Genomic DNA, 23,624 nt, shown 5'->3' on the forward strand with positions numbered 1-23,624 from the left:
TGGGAGTGAGCTCTAACCCTAGGCTTTGTCGACGGCAACTAGAAACCATCCGCACCCCCGCCACGAATTTATACCCCAGTCCTGATCTGCCAGGTTGTGTCTTATTTTTTTCTACCCATTACCTATGCGTTGCAGACCACCATAATGTATGACTGTTTAAAATAATAATGTATCCCATGATGCATTGTAGTAACCATTCAAGGGTTGGGAGAGGACTGAACTGTCCGTTAACTAAGACTGGAAAATATGGAAATTGGCGATTATAAACTATATCCAGATTGATTTTTTTTTTTTTTTTTTTTTTTTATAAAGATAAGGTACTGTCTTAGCTTTAGGTCTTGAAAAGCAATGTTATAAAGCTTAACCCAAGTTATTCAATACCTTTTCATATCTGTGGAATTTGCTTTATAATTAAATACTTAAATGTGTGCTTTAAGCAGGACCTGTGTAGATATAGGCTGATTAAGAAGCCCTTTGTACATGTGTACTTTTTCCATATTTAAACTTGTATATCAGGTGAATAGATCTGAACTGCTGAGTTGCAGGATTTAGGAAAATAATATCAAGAAAGAATGCTGTAGAATATTGCCTTGAGCTCTTTGTGCACTGCTCTTTGAATTACTGGCAGGAGAGTGGCTTATTGCCCTAGATCAGTCATAAGACTATGATGTCACCATGTGCACAAAGCTCCCTTCCTGTTTCCCTGAGCTGTGCTTGGTACTGTATACAGTATTCAGAGAGAGAGAGCGCGAGAGTGAAAGTGCGAGAGAGAGTCTTATTCCTTTTAAATAGTGCTTGGTGTACAATATGCAGAGCCACAAACACTTAAAAATGTTGGGCTTGGTGCTACACGGCACACAGAAATGCACAGAACTACTCGACAGCCCTCGGCTCCAACCTTCCTGAAAGCTGCCTTCGTGACCAGCTGTGTTTACAGGTTTCCTAGCAACACCCCAGTTCTATCCACGTCTGATGCAATCCACCTTGGAATGCTGTACATACACAAGTCATTTACCAGCGCTGCTGACCTGACACAAATCGCCAGACATCATTATTCAGACACTCGGCTCCAGGTCTCTCCACAGCAAAAGCAGTGCATGTACAGAATACATTTTATAACTTAAGCTTGGTAAAAATGAAAAAACAAAAACAACAACAAAAAAAGCACACCACAAGAGCCTTGCTCTCCATTTTATATTAGTGCCTTTTAACTCCCACTAGATTTGATATGGCATTTGTAGAGAGACACTTGATACTGTACATATTATAGAAAAGGTGTCCTGCTTCAACTGAGGTAGTGTTATTGCTTATATTAATGGAAGTTAACCCCTTTACTGCTGGAAGTCACCCCCCCCCCCCAAAAAAAAAAAATCTATATAACACAGGAATATCATCCCCGCTATAGAGGTATTTGTGGAAATCATACCACTCTAGTAATACTGTTTGTATACATTTAATCATGGACTTCACCCTCCAGAGTTGTATTCTAAAGCTATTTGGAATATAGAGATAGTATAACATATTTAAAAGGCCATATTATTTTGATAAGAAGCCAATCCGGGCATTGGTCTCAAATACAGCTGGTCAGTAATCTTCTAATTTGTGATCTGATTATGTTAAAATAACTTAAGATATTCTGTTCTTTGCAGACTTATATTTACATTAAAACATGCATTGCTCATCTGATGTATTAAAAAACAATGGAAGCTGTCAATCTCCGTCTACATTGACAAAACAGAAGAAAAGGGGGCATATGTTTGAGAAAATCTGTCCTTTTAGTATTTAACATTGCCATTGAAGCTCTACAGAAGGACATATTGAGCTTTATGAAGTCCTATAGTGGAAAGTTTCTATTCTACAATTTGTCCATAAATTAACTTCTCAGTGACCACAGTACAGCATAACTAATGCAGTCATGTTTGAAATGCGTAAATTTATATACAATTCAAAACGCCTTGGTGATAAAATATGATAAAATATGGAGACATTCTAACTCCCTTGGAGAGCCACAAACGGATGTGTGATCACTGATCTACTTGAATTAACACCTGAACTTCTCTCTCTAGTACAGTACAGCCCCATTCACACTGAAATGCCGGAAAATTGCAGGCAATGTTTGCCGGCTTTTTTCCTGTTGCACCCCATTCACACTGGCTTTGAATGCCTGACAATTGCCGGCAAGGATCCATTCACACAGAAAACAGACTGCCGGCAAGAGCGCTGTAGCCATAGGGATTAGAAGGTAAAGAAGTCTGTGGATTCGAGAAAGGCGACTGACCGATATTCTGGACGTGTGTGTACATATTTCGATCCTTTCCCCGTTCTGCAGTTTCCTTCCATTGCGTTTACTGCGAGTTATGCTGCCATTTCTTATATGCACTAATCATGTAAAATGTAAATATCCGGTGTTTTATTAATACAAAAGGAACCAAGCTCACTTGATTATTGCAATATGATCCAAGTCCTGAGAAAACACGGAAATGACCCCGAGTTACGAGCTAAGCAGTTTGTACACAAGACAAGTGAACAGCAGCGCAGACTGATACATTGTGTCACAGCAAACCAACCGAACTGATTTTGTTTGAAATGAACCCAGTGTGAGGGGGTAAATCGTTTGCCTGTATAGAGATTATATTTTGTATGATTTATTGGTATCTAACATCTGACGTGTGACAATAGTTAGACCCCGTTCACACTTATTAGGCCGGCCCTGGGCCACCTCAATTTCAGCTGGTCTCATTTTAAAATGCATTGATTTGAATTAGGGCTGGGCGATATAATCTCGATATTTTTAGAAGCTTGGGGCGATACACGATATATCTCTCGATATTTCTAGTTTTTATCCAATCAAGACATAAAAGACCAAAGACATTCAAACTACAAGTATTTTGTTAATCCTTCAATATGCAAAACTAACAAATACTACATGCAGGCTGTGGTGGGAAATACAGAATGCAACACATTACAGTGCAAGTGTTGTGTGATTACTATTACGCGTGTTATGTTGTTATGGGATATATATTATTGTACTATTTATATATACATATATATTACAAACTATTGTAACGCAGGCTATATATATATATATATATATATATATATATATATATATATATATATATATATATATATATATATATATATATATATATATATATATATATATATATATATACACACATATATACATATACACACACACGCATATATATATATATATATATATATATATATATATATATATATATATACACACACACGCATATATATATACACACACACACGCATATATATATAAATATACACATATATACATATATATATATACACACATACATATATATACATTATATATATATATATATATACATATATATATATATATATATATATATATATATATATATATATATATATATATATATATATATATATATATATATATATACATACACATATATATATATATATACACATATATACATACATACACACACACACACACACATATATATACATATACACTCACCTAAAGGATTATTAGGAACACCATACTAATACTGTGTTTGACCCCCTTTCGCCTTCAGAACTGCCTTAATTCTACGTGGCATTGATTCAACAAGGTGCTGAAAGCATTCTTTAGAAATGTTGGCCCATATTGATAGGATAGCATCTTGCAGTTGATGGAGATTTGTGGGATGCACATCCAGGGCACGAAGCTCCCGTTCCACCACATCCCAAAGATGCTCTATTGGGTTGAGATCTGGTGACGGTGGGGGCCAGTTTAGTACAGTGAACTCATTGTCATGTTCAAGAAACCAATTTGAAATGATTCGACCTTTGTGACATGGTGCATTATCCTGCTGGAAGTAGCCATCAGAGGATGGGTACATGGTGGTCATAAAGGGATGGACATGGTCAGAAACAATGCTCAGGTAGGCCGTGGCATTTAAACGATGCCCAATTAGCACTAAGGGGCCTAAAGTGTGCCAAGAAAACATCCCCCACACCATTACACCACCACCACCAGCCTGCACAGTGGTAACAAGGCATGATGGATCCATGTTCTCATTCTGTTTACGCCAAATTCTGACTCTACCATCTGAATGTCTCAACAGAAATCGAGACTCATCAGACCAGGCAACATTTTTCCAGTCTTCAACGGTCCAATTTTGGTGAGCTTGTGCAAATTGTAGCCTCTTTTTCCTATTTGTAGTGGAGATGTATGTAGATGTAGTAGTATATATATATATACACACATACACACACACATATATACATATATATATTACATACACATACATCCCGCAGCTCCCGTCTAAAAACAGTCCACATTCACCTATGTCTCAAAAAATACGGTACATTCTGCATGTGTTTGACTTGCTTTCCAATTTATTAAAATGCAAATAAAGGTTATTATTAATTTTATACAAATGATATCAGTCTATATTAGCGGGGGTGGGGGTGCTTGCAGATCGAGTTCAGCCCGGCGACGAGAGCGGGCCGGACCGTGTGCGCTTGCGCATGAAGCGTCTCTTGGTTGTGCTGGTTATCGTGTCGGGTCTCTCTCATGTCCGTCTGTTTCTGATGCTCATTTCTTCCGCATCCAGCACGTGTGGAAGAACCGTGAAGAACGCAAAGCGTCCTAATGACGAAAAATACTGCCGTAAAGAGTGGGATTTGCGACACCACGATATAAACGATATAGCATAATATGAAACGATAGACGTTTTTCTATCGTCATACGATACATATCGTCCAGCCCTAATTTGAATGGAAACCTGCTTCGGTTAAATTTATATCGTTTTAATGCAAAATTTGGATAATTAATAGTTACTTGGTCCCGTTCACAATTTCAGAAGGCAATTTTCACGTGTTAAATGCATACTGTTAAATTCCAGACCAATCATACTTAGTACAAGAAAAAAACAATAGCAAGTTTACCAGCTCCACACTTATTTTATTCGACCGAGTACTTTGAACGGTTTACATCATTATAACTCATTACTTAGACTAGACTTGTATAATATATATATATATAAAGATGTGAGCTAGAGAAATGGATCAGTACATTTAATGCTATAGTTCGATCTGACATTCAAACAATACAGAGACAACACTGTGTCGCTGCCCGCGTTTATTGTGTTTAATGAGCGGGATGAAGCGGCGTCTCTGGGGGCGGGGCTTGAGTTGCGTCACACGCTGACGCTTTCCACCCGGCCCAGGGTCCGGCGCGTTCAGATTCACATTTAGGCCGGCATTAGGCCGCCTCAAAAGATTTAGGCCGGGTCAAAAAGCGGGACTAGGCCTAAATCTATGACCCCGTTCACATATGAGTCTCAAGTGTGAACGGGGTCTTACCATTACATTCACCAACCTGTTGGTTCATCAATCACACTCAGAATTGCTGTGACTATATTATTTTCAACCTCCATCATTTCTAACAACCCAGTGCGTTTCTTGTTACGGTCACAGGTTCTTGGTCAAAGGTGGCTTAACCTTTGTGTTGTGGTCTCAAAAATGAGACTGCGTCGAGCACTGCAATCATTTTCATGCTACATTCACACAGACCCGTTGCCAGCAAATTGCGTGCAATTAGACTAGGACCGTTGCCGGAAAATTGCCAACAACAATTTGCCGGCAATAACCCATTCACAGACCTTGCCGGCAATTGTTTCAGTGTGATAGGGGTTTATCTACAGACACATTGAAAATGAATATCAAGATCGTATTTTTAAATCATGAAAGATGTTGTAATGGTACCTGTGATGGGCCTGCTTTTGAAGTCGCCCACTTTAAATGGAATTCACATTCAAATCACAGAAGAGTCTGCTTACCTTCTTCCCAGTTTGCTTCTCCACCATGTCGGTGTTGAGTGGGAAATCCTCCGGCTGGGGTGTTTTAGAACCCCCACCCTTGGGCATCGTTCAGCTTTCGCCACGCCAACCTCATTCACGCTTCCATCGCATCGTCATCGACTGTCTGCCAGGGGGGAGGGAGAGAGAGAGAGAGAGAGAGCGGTCACAAAGCGCTCTGAAACCCTATAAACAAATGTAATTCTCACTCATCATTTTGCCATTTATAACAAGTCAAGCTTTTAAAAAAAAAAAAAAAAAAAAAAAAAAAAAAAAAAGCGGAAGGTTTAACCAGCACACCATTAATGATTTAATTGAGCAAACTTGTTCAAGTATTTACCACTGCCCCTCACAGACACAGATGCACACACACACACTGAACTATATTGTCAAAGACATTATATAGGATCATACAACATTTTGAATCTGGACCACTTTCCTCTGTCTATGCAATCACAACAGTGTATTTCACAACAGATTTAATGATAAAAATGTGCTTCTTCACAATATGCAAGACTTTTGAATCTAAAAAGTAAAACTGCAACTTATGTGGAAGGAGAGAGAAGTGCATGTTCACTAATAACCTCACCTCATTTTGACAAATAATAAGCATCATGGCATAACTGAATTTATATTATACAACCTCTATTACACGAGAGATTATGGCACTTTATATTGAATACAGGCACAAATTAGAGGAAGCTGTAAACAGAAAAAGAATAGGCCAGGATTGATCAAGTTAAATGTTTCTTGATAGCCGAGAGATCTCCTCCCCCCTCCAAGTGTTACAAAATGGTAGAACCAGAACCAAACCAACACCCTTGCATAAAGCACTGAACACAGGCAGAAACAGGACTGATCCTGTAGAGTATTCATGGCTTTTCTTTTTTGATCCTTCATATTAGTTTTTTTTCTTTTCTTTTCTTCTTCCCCTTTCATGCAACAAGAAAAGCAAGCTCACGTGCAAGCCACTTAAGTGGAACATGAATAAATTATATGTAAAGAGTTCCTGAATATTTTCTCATCCATAATGCATTTTATACAGTGAGCACAGGGCTAACTAGAGACGGTCTCTTTTGAATTCCTCCCCACCCCTCCCCCCTGCTCTCCACCCTCCCCCCCCCAGTAAACACTGGCAGTCCACACAGCCATGGCGCCGCACCCCCTCCCTCTGCAGCTCTCCTATTCAAAGACAGCTATTTATATCCGAGAGCCAACAACACACCGTGAAAATTTAATACTTCTCTTCCCTGCATATGGGAAACTGACGCAGTCTTTCTGCCTCACACAATTACCAATCTCCAAGTGATAAAAAAAGGTCACATCGTAAGATGGAAAACAAAAACAGAGCACATCTAGAGACTGTCAGGTAAACACAAACTGATGGATTCAATGCAATAATTGAATAGGGTCTAATAAGTATTCAATCCGTTCTCAAAAAAGTATAAAAGTAAATTTAAGTTCTAGTACCCACAAATCTCCACATAAAACCTTGGGTTTATCTTTTAATTCTGAAAAGGTAAATGTGCCTCCACTCAGGTTGTTTTTAAACCAGCACTTTCTGTAACTGAAAAGGTATTCAACCAGAGATAATTCATCCCACATGAATGTGTACTGTATGGTAAGGTAACTGATGCACATTTCTCTAGAAGAGAAATTAACCACTGAAGGCCTCTCTCTCTCTCCTTATATATAAACATTCTTCATGAGCAGAACTATAGAAAAAACACCAGCTTCACACGATCAGTATTTTTAACCCCTCTCCAAATCACATTTACATGGATACAAAACTACAGACATTATAAAGCCACTAAATAACCCCCCCCACTCTTATACATGACATACTTGTGCACACCTCTACCCAGAAAAACACATGACTGTCTTCCCCTAGGGGTCTTTCATTTAGCTGAATACCAGCTCCAGGGTGAGGAGTAATGAAATCACAGAGAACAGGCTTCTTCTCATGCATGTTGATAAATGCATGGAGAGGGAGCTATATTATAGGGAGGATATTTCCATCAGGGCCACTATCCCACTGCCATTCATTCAGCATTCAGAACAGAATGTACAATATTATAATGTTGATAATTTAAAAAAACAAAAAAAAGAACTATTGGGTCCAGAGCAGGTGAACAGCTTTGTATGCAGGTCAGCAAGAGGCCTTCATTGCTTTACGTCTTAATGGAATCGAGTTTAACATTGATAATTGTATAAGTTTCAAAGCCATGTGGGTTTCATGATGCCTTAGGCCTACAAGTATACTGCCATTTTACTTCTTACAAATAGCGTTTAATAATAATAATTACAAAAAAGTGTAGACTATACACCTGTTACATTTGTTGAAAATGTCCAGCAGCAGTGTTTCTATTAGCACAATATGTACTTCATTGATGCTAGAGCAGTTCCTTATTTTACCAATTCACTGTACAAGCTCAAGCTATTCATTTTTGGCTGTTTTCACTGTACTGTGTGTGTGAGTGGTTGTTTGTACATACACCTATACATGCATTAAAAACACACACAAAGATGCTTAAATACATTTTAATTTAGTTCTACAGATTAACAGTGTACTATCTGTGCACAATGAGATGTTTACTAAAGCCTCTTGAAAAACTGACCACATTACCACGCTCAAGCAGCTCAGAGTTGTACAGGATGACTGCTTTTTATTCTGCAGAGGTGGCCTTTTCTCTTTGAAACCTCTTTAAAAAAAAACTAAAGATAGAAAACTATTAATTTTTTTCTATTCTGTTACGGGTTAGTGACATGTTTGTTATTGTTTACCACAGAGGCATTTTAATGCAATTAGCATTAGCACCTTGTATGGCTTCTAAAGAAACCTGGCAAAATAAATAAATAGGTGAGCACTACAAATTAAAAGCACAGAGAATAAACGGATCAACTCACGGCCGGATGATTTTAATCTAAAAATTTGTATAACGTAATATTTTGAAAGATGTTCTAATGCATAAATGGGTATGTTGAGGACAAACTGCATTTCCAAAATTTTCTTTGCCCCCCCCAAGAAGACCAGTTGTACAGAGAAATGCCTATACTGAAAATTGAAAATCAATTCATAATATAATTCGTTGCAACTAATCTCCAAGAATGGCTAAAGTTCCTACCCTGCAATAACATTCTAAATCTTGGTTTATTACAAAACCAATATAAACTGCATTAAAAATACATAAGTCTGTACACAAACACCTGGCCCACAGAAAATGTTTAAGGTTAGATGCAATTTGTCAGAGTGAAAAGCATCTTTCATTTTTTCCTTTTTGCTACTTCAGTGTTTTCAGCCTTATTCTGGCCTTACACAAGGACACACTGCAGATATAGCTCAAGATCCTATTCTGGTAAGTCTTCACAGGGTCTTAAAATTACACTCAATTGAATAGGCCTAAGGTGATTCTCATACACACTACACAGCTGCATTGCACAGACCTCTAGACTTGAACACATTTTCTGATGCCTATGGATTTGTCTGGAAGAGGAATGATTACTGAGTTACTGGGACCAACACACTAGGGCTGGGCAATATATCGAGTTTTTGCGATATACTTGATGTATTATTTTGGCGCTTAAATTCAAAATGCTTAGATCGCAAGTATCGAGTTTTTGTCATTTTTATGCAAATATATGTATAGCTGCAGACCCGGAAACCATGGAATGTGGGAGGAGTAACTTTTTATATGCAACCAATCACTTTGCAGGAAATGTTTGCTTTCCAATTTATTAAAATGCAAGCAATGTAGACAAATGCAGAATGTTTCATTTTCTTTTTATTACGATGGTGAAGTGGTACAACAGTTATTATTATTATTATAACTATGTTGTATTAACACATGCTGTACCGGTAAGCAGAAAAGACATGCGACAATCTAGCAGATGTTGAACGCCACTATAAACCCGGATGTGCTAAATCTACCTGAATCTATATAATTTTACAGGGCATGTATTGCGTGATTACTATTACTTGTGTTATTGTTATGTGACAGTAAACCATACTGTGTGTGTTTGTGTGTGTGTATATCCCATAACATAACACAAGTAATAGTTATCAGGCAACACTTGCGCTGTAATGTGTTGCATTCTGCATATATTTACCATCACAGCCTGCATGTGGTATTTGTTAGTTTTGCATATTTAATGATTAAATAAATACTAGTTGTTTGAATGTCTTTGGTTTTATTTTGTGGCATGATTGGAGAAAAACAAGAAAGAGATATGTATCGTGTATTGCCCAAACTTCTACAAATAGAGATATTATAGAGTGTTATAGCCGAGCCCTACAACACACACAGTTCAACATTACAGATGTTAGGTTAAAATCCAATTTAGCATTACAATTGAGATGTTGAATTTTCAACTTTATATAATACAAAACTTTTTATTTAACAGTGTAACCAAACATTTCACTATTGAACATGTGACTGGAGAAAAAGAAAAGAAAAAACACCACACACCTGCCACTTGAGAATGCATCTACAGCAGTGAGTTAACTTTTCCATCGCAAGTACCTTTTTATAGCATTAGGCCATCATGTGATAGGTTAATGAGCATTTCAGAAATGTACACCAGACACCGCAGTGGGAAAGCACCTCAATCACATTCTGCACAGGGAATAAAGAAACCCCCCAACCCCCATCCCTTGGATGGAGAAGCTAGCATTATTGATTGTTCCGGTAAGGCACAGCAGGGACAGCGTGCTGCTAATACAAGATTGATTACTAATACAAGATTGATTACTAATGAGACTAAAGAGTCAGCATTTCCCAGGACATAAGATCTTCATGATGCAATGTATTTTTTTTTTTTTTTTTATAAAATATACAATGGTTCAGGGATTAGCTCAAATATTCATATTCATATTCCCTATACTCATGGAATTGCACCAGGGATTCCTACCAAACAACTTAATCCATGGGAGAATGGGGAAACACTTGAACATATTCACTGATGTTAGTGTAAATTAATGCAATACCAAAAATCCCATTAAGCTTGTGCTTCTTAGTTTGGAAATGTATGCTAATATGGTAGGAGGAATTCCAAACAGGTCTGAGCCACATGGCCAGGCAGTCTCTGTGCTCAGGGAGGCATTGTACTTTACAGCACTTCTCCTGTACTAGAGCACACGTCTGTCTGTGTACATGTGCACAGTGCCTCCCATGCAGTCAAGCCGAGTCCAGGTCTGCAAGATGATGGCAGCGATGCACTGCAGGCTTTTTGTGGTCATGTCTCCGCTGGCATCCTCTCAGTGCTGAGGTTCAGTAACAACTGCTAGACATCGGCAATGATGCAGTTTCTCTTGACAGCTCCTGCTGCTGCATTACCATGAGATGAGTAGCAAACAGCCAAACTTGTTGGATTTCACCTTTAAGGGTCTTTCATAGCACAGAGCAGAATGCTGTGCTACTGTGTGGCAGAATAAAAAGGTAAAAGCCACTGATCCTAAATAATGATTTCTAATTGCTTCTCACTACCAATATGATCACTTTCATTTTAAACAATCATGGTTAGGGAGTATTTTTCTATCTATTGTTTAACAGTGCCTTTGAATTTAATATCCCACACAATGAAAACAAATTTCTGGGTAGGTAGAAAATCTTGTGTTGATGTGATGCAGTTGCACCAGATAAAGATTTTTAAAGACTTCCAGATAGTATTACTACATTACATATTGTTCATGGTAGGATTGTGTCAAGCGATTATGATACGTCTCTTTATGAGCAAGTCGATAGTACATAGAAGTAAACTAAGTAATAAAACGGCCATGCAAAGTCTACATGCCGTTTATCTCAACATTGGAATATGTTGCACACTTGTCTCAACGGCGACCATCATACTCACAGTAATGCTTTTCCCTGCCTTACTGCAATGACTATCCAGTCCACAACATACAACCTTGTTTTCAATGAGATCTACAACTTGAGTTTCAACTTTTTGATTTAGAAAATGAAAACTATCCTTTCCACAAATACACATAAATTACATAGTGGAGTAATTTCATAAAGGTGTTGACAAATTCAAAGATTTGAAATGCTGCTCCACGAATAAACTATAAATATTCACCTGTCAACACCAATTAATATCCATATTTTACATTACCATTTATGTAAATACTATCACTGTGAGCATGACGTCCCCACCAGAGTTTGACAGTGAAGTAGTGTCCAGTGTGAATGTAGCTGTATGTAAGTGAAAGCTGTGGTCAAGAAATAATTTTCTCCTGCAGTTTCAAGCACTGTATTGGCTATCCTATATCTCATGAATAGAAATTTGCACTGCAAGTTCACAAATTTCCTGCAAAGACAACTACAAAAATCACATCAAAACCAAAGGAGGTCAAAATTCACTGTTTTGATTGATTTCATATGGAATGAGCCAGACTGTTAAACACAAATTTCTTTGTTTGACCAAAGCTGATTGGTAGTGGAACAACTGTCACCATAGATTTTTATCTAACGCCAGGCCCAGCTGCCCATTTCATCCTTGCACACGATTACTAGAAGAGCTGCCTCTCTCTACTGAAACTATTTACATTTAATATAAGAAACGCCACAGCAAGTGTTTGGTGTGCAAATAGAGTGCTGCAGAAGCCAGGCTGGCCCACTCCAGTATCTAGGCAACGAGGCCCAGATTGGCTTTACAGCCCATGACCTGCGCAAATTCATTTCATTAGTCCCTTTTGTGCATAGAGGGAAAAACAAACAAGCAGCATGGAAGTACACTGCGCTTCTGATTAACATCACAGCAAGGGACATTCTGCATTAGGAAGGATACACTTTTCCTTGGCCTGTTTATCTTTTCATCAGTTTCAGCTTGTTAAACCTCACCCAGGCTACGCCACCTGAGTGCTACATGACCCATGATGCAGCACATATCAATCACCCCGGGGTTCACTGGACCTGCCCAACAACAACTGTCCACTGCTTTGCAATACCCCTGTTCACGGATGGTGGTTAGGTATACTTTTGAAAGCCACCTCAAAGAACATGTAACATGTACTGTATTTTTCTCATGAGGATGAATATTGATAAACACATGAGACATTTGTTTATGTTTAGATAATATGATTAAAATCAAATGAAAGTAATGTTTTTTCCACCATAATCAGGACCAAATGTAGACTCAAGCCTTGGGGGTTGCTTAAAAAGCCAGGAGATTATAGATAGCAGTGATGAGAAATCACACACAAAGACTTGTTTTTCTCAAAGCTCCTTAGCTATTAATTCATTGAATCACTTGATTAAAAACAGCAGAAAGTAAGTCTTACAGTCTTAAACAAAAATAGTTAATGCTACAAAATCAATTTTATAACAAATCAATGAACATAGAAATTCTTGGCCCAATAAAAATGTGCGTCACGTCCTCTGCATGGCTTCTCTGGTAAACAGATAGTTTCCCTTGATAATCCCTGTTCAGTGAATTTCCTCAAATTGCACCTCTCTTTCCTCTTTTCAGCAGAGGCTCATCAGATTCTAATGGTAGATTCTGCCATTTCTAACACAAAACAGAGAAATGAAAGAAATTAGAGGCAGTGGTGGTGACACACATCCATAACAATACACATGCGAGGTCTGTTGCTAAGAAACGCACGACAGAAGCACGTGTTAAGGAGTAGCTGGCAGCAAGAGGCTGCAAATGGGCTACAGTATAAATCGATATGCTCAGTCTCTGAATAAAATCCATAGCAAATCGGTCAATTGCTGTAGTTCTATCCCTCCTTGTCTTTTGGAATCTATACAAGCAATATGCGGTTTATTTATTTCTTTAAATACTCACAATTCCAAAGCCATTTTTTGGGCTTCAATTACCCAGATGTGAGAAAACAACATCCAACATTATATACTGTATTGTGTGCATTCAAGATTAATTGAAATTTTCATAAACCTGTAGCAATTGTAAGAAAAGCTTTAAACCTTTGCCACAATATTTATCTAGCTGAAATTAGGAAAGGACAAATTAAAAAAAGATAAAATGTAGTTTTAGAACTATTTAAAGGCAGTGCAATCAAGAAGAAACAAATCTTATAGGTCTTCCTTTGGAATTATGTCCACCTATTTGAGGATATACAGTATTTACTATGTGTCTGAGGCATTATTACAAACATGAAATGGCATGAACAGCAAGGCAGAAAAAGCCATATTTTATCTGTTCTAGCTTCACCTTGTGCTGGTGAAAAAACATCCAAGGGCTTTAGGTGAAGTGAAGAGAAGATTCATTGCCAAGAAACTCTAAATATAACTACCTTGTGAAAACATGGGGCATCTTCAATTTCCCTTATTCTACTTTTAAATTAACTAAACATTTAAACACGACACAACTCTATATGTTGCGTTGCTAAATGGCTTTTCAATCACTGTCTGTCATTTGCCGTTCCATCATTCACATTTAGGCAGAATATATGGTATTGGAGCTTTTTTAAGACAACTTGAGGCCTAAACAGCCTTTAATTTGTTAAAGTTAATTGCAGAGTTGCCCTCTAGGTTATGGTCTGTCTGATGTAATATGGAGCGTCTACAGAAATGCCCCCAGACATGTACCCATGGTCCCTGAAAGTACAAGCATTTCCATCACATTAAGGTTTAGAGCAGGGTTATTGGAAGTGATGCAAGAAACAGCTACTTTGACAGAAGAGCTCTGCACCAAACTACAATTAAGTACCTTGAAACAGTGTGATGAATTTAAAGGTCATATGTTTAAACACTGTCCAACATGCAAACAATGAAAAAGAAAAACTACAGACATGCTATAAACAAAGCTGTAGCAGTAAGAAATACATATTTATTGAAGCCCCAACACTACTTGTTCTGGTCTTCTCATCTGCCCCTTGCATGTCATTAAGAAAACTTATGATTAGAAAGGAAAAAATGCATTCCAAAAGGATACATTCAAGCTATATTATAAATGAATTACCCAATCACCTGTTTGAATGAAAGTCAATACATTTATGACAAATTGAGGCTGTGCAGGCCATCTCCTTCAACTGCAGTAGTTCTAGTTCTTGTAATTATCTCTAACTGCTGCTATATAGCCAAAGTAATTTTCTGCTGTCCTGACTTGCATGCTCATGTTTAAGGAAATTTATCCACTTGAAATTCTGCAGCCGTTTCTTAGAACACTTTACCCCCTGCAGATTGGAGAAATATTTGGAAAAATAGACCCAGTCACTGTGCTCTACATTCCCAGCACATAGTGCTCTCTCATATCTACTTCTCATTTATAACTAGGAAAACATTTAGTAAATTTGGAAAGCTGTGTGATTGTTACTGAGATGTTGACATAAAAGCTAAAATGTATTGCAGATAATGGATTGTGTTAATACATTATTATTATTTAAACACATTTTGCATATCTGAAGCTGTATGCTCGACAAGACTGATAAAATGCATGCCAGAGTTGGTTCAAGATTCTAGCATACAGAATGGGTGTCTGGGTTATACCTTAATGGAAATGTTATTCATTTCCAAGTAGTGCTTAGTGCCATTATAATAATTCAATGGGGTTTCCCTGTGTAACTTAATTTAATAATCAAATTTATAAATAAATATATAAATTCATCAATCTTGTTGGGAGTGGAAGAGCAATTCAGCTTTAAGCTAATAAAAATAATCATAACAATAACAATAAAATGTGAGGCCCCTTTTACGAGATAGCAGCTTGAATAATTAAACTGCTCTGTCTTGCACTGTGCAGAACTGCACCAGCACCAGCCCTGAATACACCATCTATACGCGATTAGCCTTCTGTGCAGCTTCTTACATGGGTTCTTAACCCCACGCTTAGGTGAACTGTGAAATTAGGAATTCTATTTAAGTTCAAACAAGTAACTCCATGCATTAGCAACGGCCGTATCTTTTCAACAACTGACATTCCATGATAGGTAATCACATTCGGAGCAATATGTGCATTTAAGTTCAGTACAGTTCTCACTCATCAAATCCACACACAACCCAACATACAGTACTGACAGAACAGACTCCACTCTTCCCAAGGTGTTTAACCTTGAATTAGTGAGAAATTCCAAAAAAACATTGAATAGGTAATTGTTGGTAAACAAAACAGTACATAGCAAGTAATTTATTTCATCATGCATTTGCCATAATTTGTATTCTAGTGTTTGCAAAATTCAAATTTTATGGTCCTTCCTATGCTACGATTATGAAATCAAGTGCTTGTACACAAACACTGCAGCACTTTAAACTGTCTGATCCATCTAGGAAACGGTCAGCTTTGCTCTGAGAATATCACAAAGAGCTCTGAACAAATTAAGTCACTGCCAAGACTAGCCCTGTTATGCTTGTAGAAGAGACCGCAACAAATTCTGCCAAGCCCAATTATATCATCCAAGTGCTCCTGGAGAAGCAGCAATAACACTCCAGCTCTCACCAGTGTCAACTAGCAACAACGGTACAAAACCCTGCTTCATTACTAGAATGGACTCAGTATTGCGAAATAATATATGCTGCAATTATGAATACTCAACATGAAAGATTAAGAGACTCCTCAGACTACATAGTTTGTTCCAACGGATGATCAAAAGGCATTCAGGTCTTACCATTTTTCTCCAAAAACTTATGAAAGTTTCCCCTTTTCATTCCTTCCAAAATTCTAAGACATGGTAATACATCTAGAAGTAAGACATGTTGCATTTAGTTAGTGTATGTTAAATACCATTCGACAATTCATAAAGCTACGCTTTTCCCACAGAATATTTTGATAGCTTATCAAATTTGCCATTAGGAAATCCATGTATCCCCCCACCCATTCCTTAATTGAATTAATTTCCTGAATTAAGTTGATCAAAAGTAAGGTACATGTTTGTTTATATATACACACACACACATTATATATATATATATATATACACATATACATATATATACACATATACACATATATATATATACATATATATATATACACACATATATATATACACTCACCTAAAGGATTATTAGGAACACCATACTAATACTGTGTTTGACCCCTTTTCGCCTTCAGAACTGCCTTAATTCTACGTGGCATTGATTCAACAAGGTGTTGAAAGCATTCTTTAGAAATGTTGGCCCATATTGATAGGATAGCATCTTGCAGTTGATGGAGATTTGTGGGATGCACATCCAGGGCACGAAGCTCCCGTTCCACCACATCCCAAAGATGCTCTATTGGGTTGAGATCTGGTGACGGTGGGGGCCAGTTTAGTACAGTGAACTCATTGTCATGTTCAAGAAACCAATTTGAAATGATTCGACCTTTGTGACATGGTGCATTATCCTGCTGGAAGTAGCCATCAGAGGATGGGTACATGGTGGTCATAAAGGGATGGACATGGTCAGAAACAATGCTCAGGTAGGCCGTGGCATTTAAACGATGCCCAATTGGCACTAAGGGGCCTAAAGTGTGCCAAGAAAACATCCCCCACACCATTACACCACCACCACCAGCCTGCACAGTGGTAACAAGGCATGATGGATCCATGTTCTCATTCTGTTTACGCCAAATTCTGACTCTACCATCTGAATGTCTCAATAGAAATCGAGACTCATCAGACCAGGCAACATTTTTCCAGTCTTCAACTGTCCAATTTTGGTGAGCTTGTGCAAATTGTAGCCTCTTTTTCCTATTTGTAGTGGAGATGAGTGGTACCCGGTGGGGTCTTCTGCTGTTGTAGCCCATCCGCCTCAAGGTTGTACGTGTTGTGGCTTCACAAATGCTTTGCTGCATACCTCGGTTGTAACGAGTGGTTATTTCAGTCAAAGTTGCTCTTCTATCAGCTTGAATCAGTCGGCCCATTCTCCTCTGACCTCTAGCATCAACGAGGCATTTTCGCCCACAGGACTGCTGCATACTCGATGTTTTTCCCTTTTCACACCATTCTTTGTAAACCCTAGAAATGGTTGTGCGTGAAAATCCCAGTAACTGAGCAGATTGTGAAATACTCAGACCGGCCCGTCTGGCACCAACAACCATGCCACGCTCAAAATTGCTTAAATCACCTTTCTTTCCCATTCAGACATTCAGTTTGGAGTTCAGGAGATTGTCTTGACCAGGACCGCACCCCTAAATGCATTGAAGCAACTGCCATGTGATTGGTTGGTTAGATAATTGCATTAATGAGAAATTGAACAGGTGTTCCTAATAATCCTTTAGGTGAGTGTATACACATATATACATACACATATATATATACATATACACATACACATATATATATATATATATATATACACATACACATACACATACATTACTTAAGAACAGTGTGAACCTAGTGTAAGGAATGGGTGGGGGGGATACATGGATTTCCTAATGGCAAATTTCAAAAGCCTGAAACATTACCACTTTGACAGTCCGCAAGTTTTAAAGCTTTTAAATAGCAAAGCTCAATGTTAAGGATATGGCTGGAGTTAAATGAGCCACCATATAGTGTTGCCAGATGTTGCAAGCTGCTTTAGTAACTGCTTTTAACTTGAAACCGTTTAAGTGTAAGAATTCCTCTGGAAAATAGCTTAGACATGCTTAATAAGGAGAACCACCTCTAAGGATGTAGTAAGAATTTACTACAGCTCACTCAGCATTAAGTTTTATTATTTCCAATTATTTGGTTTGCTTGGCACTTATTGGTGATACATGAGAGTACATAAATTGTTGTACAACAGTGTGGGAGAATGCAGCAGTTGATACAAACTAGTGAAACTAGCTGCCTCCCACAGGAAGAAGCATTTCAACTGCCATGAAAAGTCTGCATCACTGAGGTTACTGTGCTGTGATGTTACAATGTGGTCTGTTCAACTGGGAATATCATTTTGAAATCTAGTATGAAATTGCAGCCAGATTGTTACCATAGGCAATGAAATAATGTGTGGACCCACAAAGTAGCAGGGACCAGGTTCATGGGGTCTTAAATAGCTGTATATCATTGAGGAACAACACTATCCTGTGTTCAATCAAAAGCTATCGCATGAAACATCACCCATTCACATATAGTCATAATTGTTATATCCTGTCATCATCAATGCAATTTCTGGGTATATGGATCAGGGTTTACCCTGTCCTTGCAACTCTTGCTGCTTTCAAACACTTCCAAAATATAGACAGCTTGTTATTACGAAGAAAAGAAAACCTGCAGGGACTGCCTAAAAAGCAGGTGGAGACTTCTGACACCACAAGGCTTTTTTAACCGTGTTAAATCTAAAAAACACTTGACACCTACAAATTCCCACCATATAAATGATAGAATGATGGCAAAAAAAGAGAAGATGATTTCTAACTTTTGCTTTAGTTCCCAGTTGCAGTTTCCCGTGTCATCTAAGCCTGAGAGTGTCACTGTAAGCAGTGCCTGCCAGGCCCGCCAGCTCTCTAGGGGTTGTAGCTGTGCTCTACAGCTTTATTGAAGTCTGCACAAGCCCTCGAGTGGTGTGCTCCCATGGTCCTGCCTGGCGGGCATTCGCATTATTATTCTCTTCAGGCATTTCACTTTTATTGCACTGCTGCAAAAAAAAATTAAACGTGGATGCCCACTGCTAGGATTCAGCAGGAGAATGTATAGAGATGTGATACTGTAATGTAAAAAGATACTGCGATTTACAACAATAACATTAATGAATAATAATATTTTAGCCTAATTGAAAACAAAGACAATGTGTATAACCAAATATGGTATCAAGCACGTCTGCATTCATCTTTGGTGCCGAGATGAGATGACACCTGTGAATCCATTTTATAGAAGAATAAGATTGTTTTTTTATCTATTTTTCTGTGAATTTTCTAAAAGGAGAGTGTGAAGTTGTGAGTGCTAGAAGTATGCATATAGATTATGTTATAATGAGGATTTTATCTGGCCTTGTCATTAATCCAGTTGTAAATTTCCAAAATGATGCTTCCACAAGGTAAATCTTTAGTGACAGTTTTAATTGTCTCGCTCCATTTGATGTTTAGCACTTTGGAATGGGGGGGGGGGCGGTTGCTGGAAAATAAATGTCATGCAAAATGCAAAATTGATGGAATAAAACACTGAAAAAACACTGTTCCCTTGGAACAGCAATACCTAACAAGAACAAATACCAACAAGCAGAATTCCTTAAATGGTTTTCCTGAGTAAGGAAGTGACTGTAGGAATGTAATAAATCGTGTATTAAAAACAGTCCTTTATAATGCAGCAATAAGTACACCATGGATCCAAGGTCTGCATGAATGCAAGCTGAAAATGCGAGTCAGGGACCAAGCAGAATTTTAATTTTACAAGCACAGCAGTGGAAGCGGCAAACTTTCAGATCAAAAGATTAATAATATATCAATGGGGTGATGAAAGAAGCAACAACTCCTGAGCACAGCATGCTCAGAGGTGGAAACATTGAGAAGCTACTGCTCTCCTTCCTAGCCAAGGAGCCCATGTATGAGAGCTGTGCTTAAAGAGGTGCATTATCTAGAAAATACATTTCAGGGAGCAATGCCAGTGCAGACAAAACTCCTTTAGCAGCAAGTCTCACCCTGCTAATCAAGGGCATGATGCAAAAAACATTGTATGTCCTACCCAACATTTTATGAATATTTTTGTTTTCCATAGCAAATGCATATGAAAAGTATGTCCCTACCAATTGCAGCACATGAAGGCTGTTATTCAACAAATAACAGGATTAATAAGAGAATTGTAGAGCTAAATATTGCATACAACCATTTAATTTCTGCATTTTACTACTGAATAAATAACTTGTAACTGACTCCTGAATACATTTTGAGCTAGATACGAGTTACTCTTTAATGCAGGGCAGTATTATTACGCTGCACATTATTGTTGCAACCTATGGGTGCTGCAACCCAAAAACAATTCCATTACACAACCATGGAATCAATACATTCATTAATGGAAGGAGCCAAAAAAACGGCACGTTTTCTGTGATGCAAAATAAACAGCACAAGGAACTACAGGTGTTTAAATACCTGGAAAAGGCTATATGAAATGCCAAGTTAATAAAGATGTTGATTTAAATACAAATTTGAAAAACCAAGTTATTTTGCTTTCTTTAATATTCCCATCTGGATAACTTAATTTATGTTCCTCTATAACACTTGTTCCCCCCCACTTGTTACCTTCGTGAAACATTCAACAAACTATACCGTTTACTGCATTATACTGACCCATCTGATTTGTAATGGTGGCACAAATTAGATGTCAACATTTTAGAAATAAAAAGAGGAAATGTTTCAAATTCCAGAAAAATTATTAACTGTCCCTTAAACAATAAAAATAGTTTTTAATATCTGTGTATTAGTGTTGGTTCTCAGTGGGGGATAAATGTGGGTGAAAGTAGGTTCCAAGAAGAGAAGTAATGATGTCTTAAGCACTGTGTAGCTAAGGGCAGTGATGTGGCTTTGATTACACTGTAATGTTTCTTTTTTCACCCCAAGAAGGAAGGAAAAAAAAAAAAAAAAAAGCATGCTCAGCAGACAACAAACCGCTCTGCTGCAAGCAACTGAAGCTCAAACACATTCACAAGATTTCATAAAGCCAGCATCCTCTTGGCAATCCACTACACAGAACATGCAGCTCCCCAGCCTGGCCTTCCTTAGTCAGCTGGCCTGCTGCGCACATTCAACATAAACAAAAACATGCTAGGCGTCGACTCTAGAATGTAATGTTTACAGAGGGGGTGGGGTCATATCTATACTTATTTTAATGCGTTTCTAGCCTTCAGCCGTTACCCCTTCAGCGCAAAATGCCCCAGTCACAGAGGGCAAGTAATACCAGACATGCACAGTGCCTGAAATGTGAGAACAGCTCGGGGCAACACTGCTAATCAATAGCCCTTCCTCTCCCAAAGACAGCCCTCCTCCCCCAAGGCACGAAGGGAGTGTGCAGCCTGTCCAACCGCCCCAAAAACATGAACATTTCAATAATCAGGAATACAATTTTTTCCTTCACACATACTTATTTCATTGAAATAACATCTTGCAACACTGGGTAATAACATGCTTGAAAAGCTTAGGGCTCAATCTTACAAATCTATTATAGCACGAAAGTGGATGCAAGACTTCAGTGAATAATAATACCAAAAATATCCCACACGCAGTGAAAATCGGCTAACTACATCAGCACTCCCAGCCACAAACAAGATTCGCTAGTTTCTACTATAGTTTAGCCCAAAATAATACAAGAATAGTTAAAACTGCTTGAATTTGGTAATTTCTGACACATTTTCAATGTACTTCATTCTTCCAAGATGCAAGGTGAATCCTAAACTGTTGGTGTACTTCTGATTGTAAATCTTCAATATAAAACATGGAAACCTAAAATAGGCCGTGAAGTAGAGGTCAGACAGCTTTTCATCATGTAGGGAAATGAACAGATGCTTCAGAAAACATCTTTCCAAGGAGAAAGTATATGCTGCAGTGGCCTGCATCAGATTCTACGAGTCAATACAGCATAATACATCCATAACATTGTGGTGGTCTTCTGAACAATCAGGAAAGTTATATTTGTGACCAAAAACATAATAGAAATGGTAAGACCAAAATGGCAGTGGTGGTCGGGTAGTCTCTTTCGGACCAGAACGTCTTCTACAAACAATCTCTCTCAAGTCACAAGACACCACAGCAACTTGTGTGGAACTGGTTAGTTAAACACACTATGTCTTGGCGTACTCCACTGTAGTATGAAACTGAACCATCACGTGTGTGTGCGCATGTTTTTATACATCTCATTAGAACTGGTGCCTCATCACATTTCAACACCTCCGTTAAACTTGTGTGAGTGTGTCAACTGCTCAGATGCATAGACCATTTGGATCTTCTCTTGCACCTTTAATTTATTCACAGCAATGCGAAGATGCATTTTTTATAGTGATTTTTTACCTTTGTAAAATTCTATAAAGTTTTGTATTGGGATAGTAAACCATGTATGTCACCTTGGATAAAGAGGTCTGCTAAATAACAATAATCCTTCTACACTTTACTTGATCTTTTTTTATTTTCTAGAAGACTTGGGCTTCTATTTCTACTTCCTTTTGTACAGTGGGGCTTTTAGCTCCCTAGCCTACAATATGCACAACACACATCCTAAGAGCTCTAACATTTGGCCCCTATTAGGTTTCAGGCAGTTGTTGAGTATATCCATGGGCCTCCCTGTGACAAAGCCCATGCTGTCCTTGAGTAAGTCATTAGGAATTATGAAAAAGAGTTTGAGCTCAGGGGGAGAGCTAGCATGAAAAAGCCTGAGTAGAGATTCAAAGGGCATGTCTCTACTAGGTTATTATGCTAACAGTGCATATGTGTATTTGTTTATTGTCCAATAACTACAAAGACTACATCTTTTTCAGGTTTATTTTTTGCTTTTTGGCTTGGTGTTATCAAGGCAGAAAAACAACTGAAAATACACAAATAGGCCTACTTCAAATAACAAATTCCTTACTTAAAACAAACATTTTAGAAAGTATTAATTCATTATCATAAGCTTATAAGCCACATGGCAAGCAAAACCTAAAATATCCTTGTAAATATCCTTTGACTACAGTCTTAATGTCATTGCTGCTGAATAGATAGCTTAAACCCACAGCGTTCTTCACATATGCTGTGGAAAAAGCAGTAGAAAGGACCACAGGCAACAGCTCCAGCTCCCAGTACACAACGCTTGTGTGCCATTTCAGCACTAAATGGGAATGACAGTGATTGAGGGTATTTAGGGGTAAACATAAGACTAACGCGTTTTATTTTCATGTCTCTTTTAAAGGATTTTAACCACTCACACAACAGTTTAAATGAGCATAA

At 38.0% G+C, this 23,624-nt stretch overlaps 1 protein-coding gene across 3 annotated transcripts in view; it reads right to left on the bottom strand.

Moving 5' to 3' along the window:
- Nucleotides 1-23,624, bottom strand: part of ankrd11 (ankyrin repeat domain 11) — a 108,694-nt gene that overhangs the window by 28,734 nt on the left and 56,336 nt on the right. For all 3 annotated transcript variants that reach the window (XM_066713768.1, XM_066713769.1, XM_066713767.1), the window contains one exon: nt 5,838-5,982. In XM_066713768.1, coding sequence (XP_066569865.1) covers nt 5,838-5,924 — 87 coding nt within the window. In that variant the 5' untranslated portion in view covers nt 5,925-5,982. The remainder of the gene's footprint in view (nt 1-5,837; nt 5,983-23,624) is intronic.

The sequence above is a fragment of the Amia ocellicauda genome, chromosome 9, assembly GCF_036373705.1.
Source record: "Amia ocellicauda isolate fAmiCal2 chromosome 9, fAmiCal2.hap1, whole genome shotgun sequence".
Lineage (NCBI taxonomy): Eukaryota > Metazoa > Chordata > Actinopteri > Amiiformes > Amiidae > Amia > Amia ocellicauda.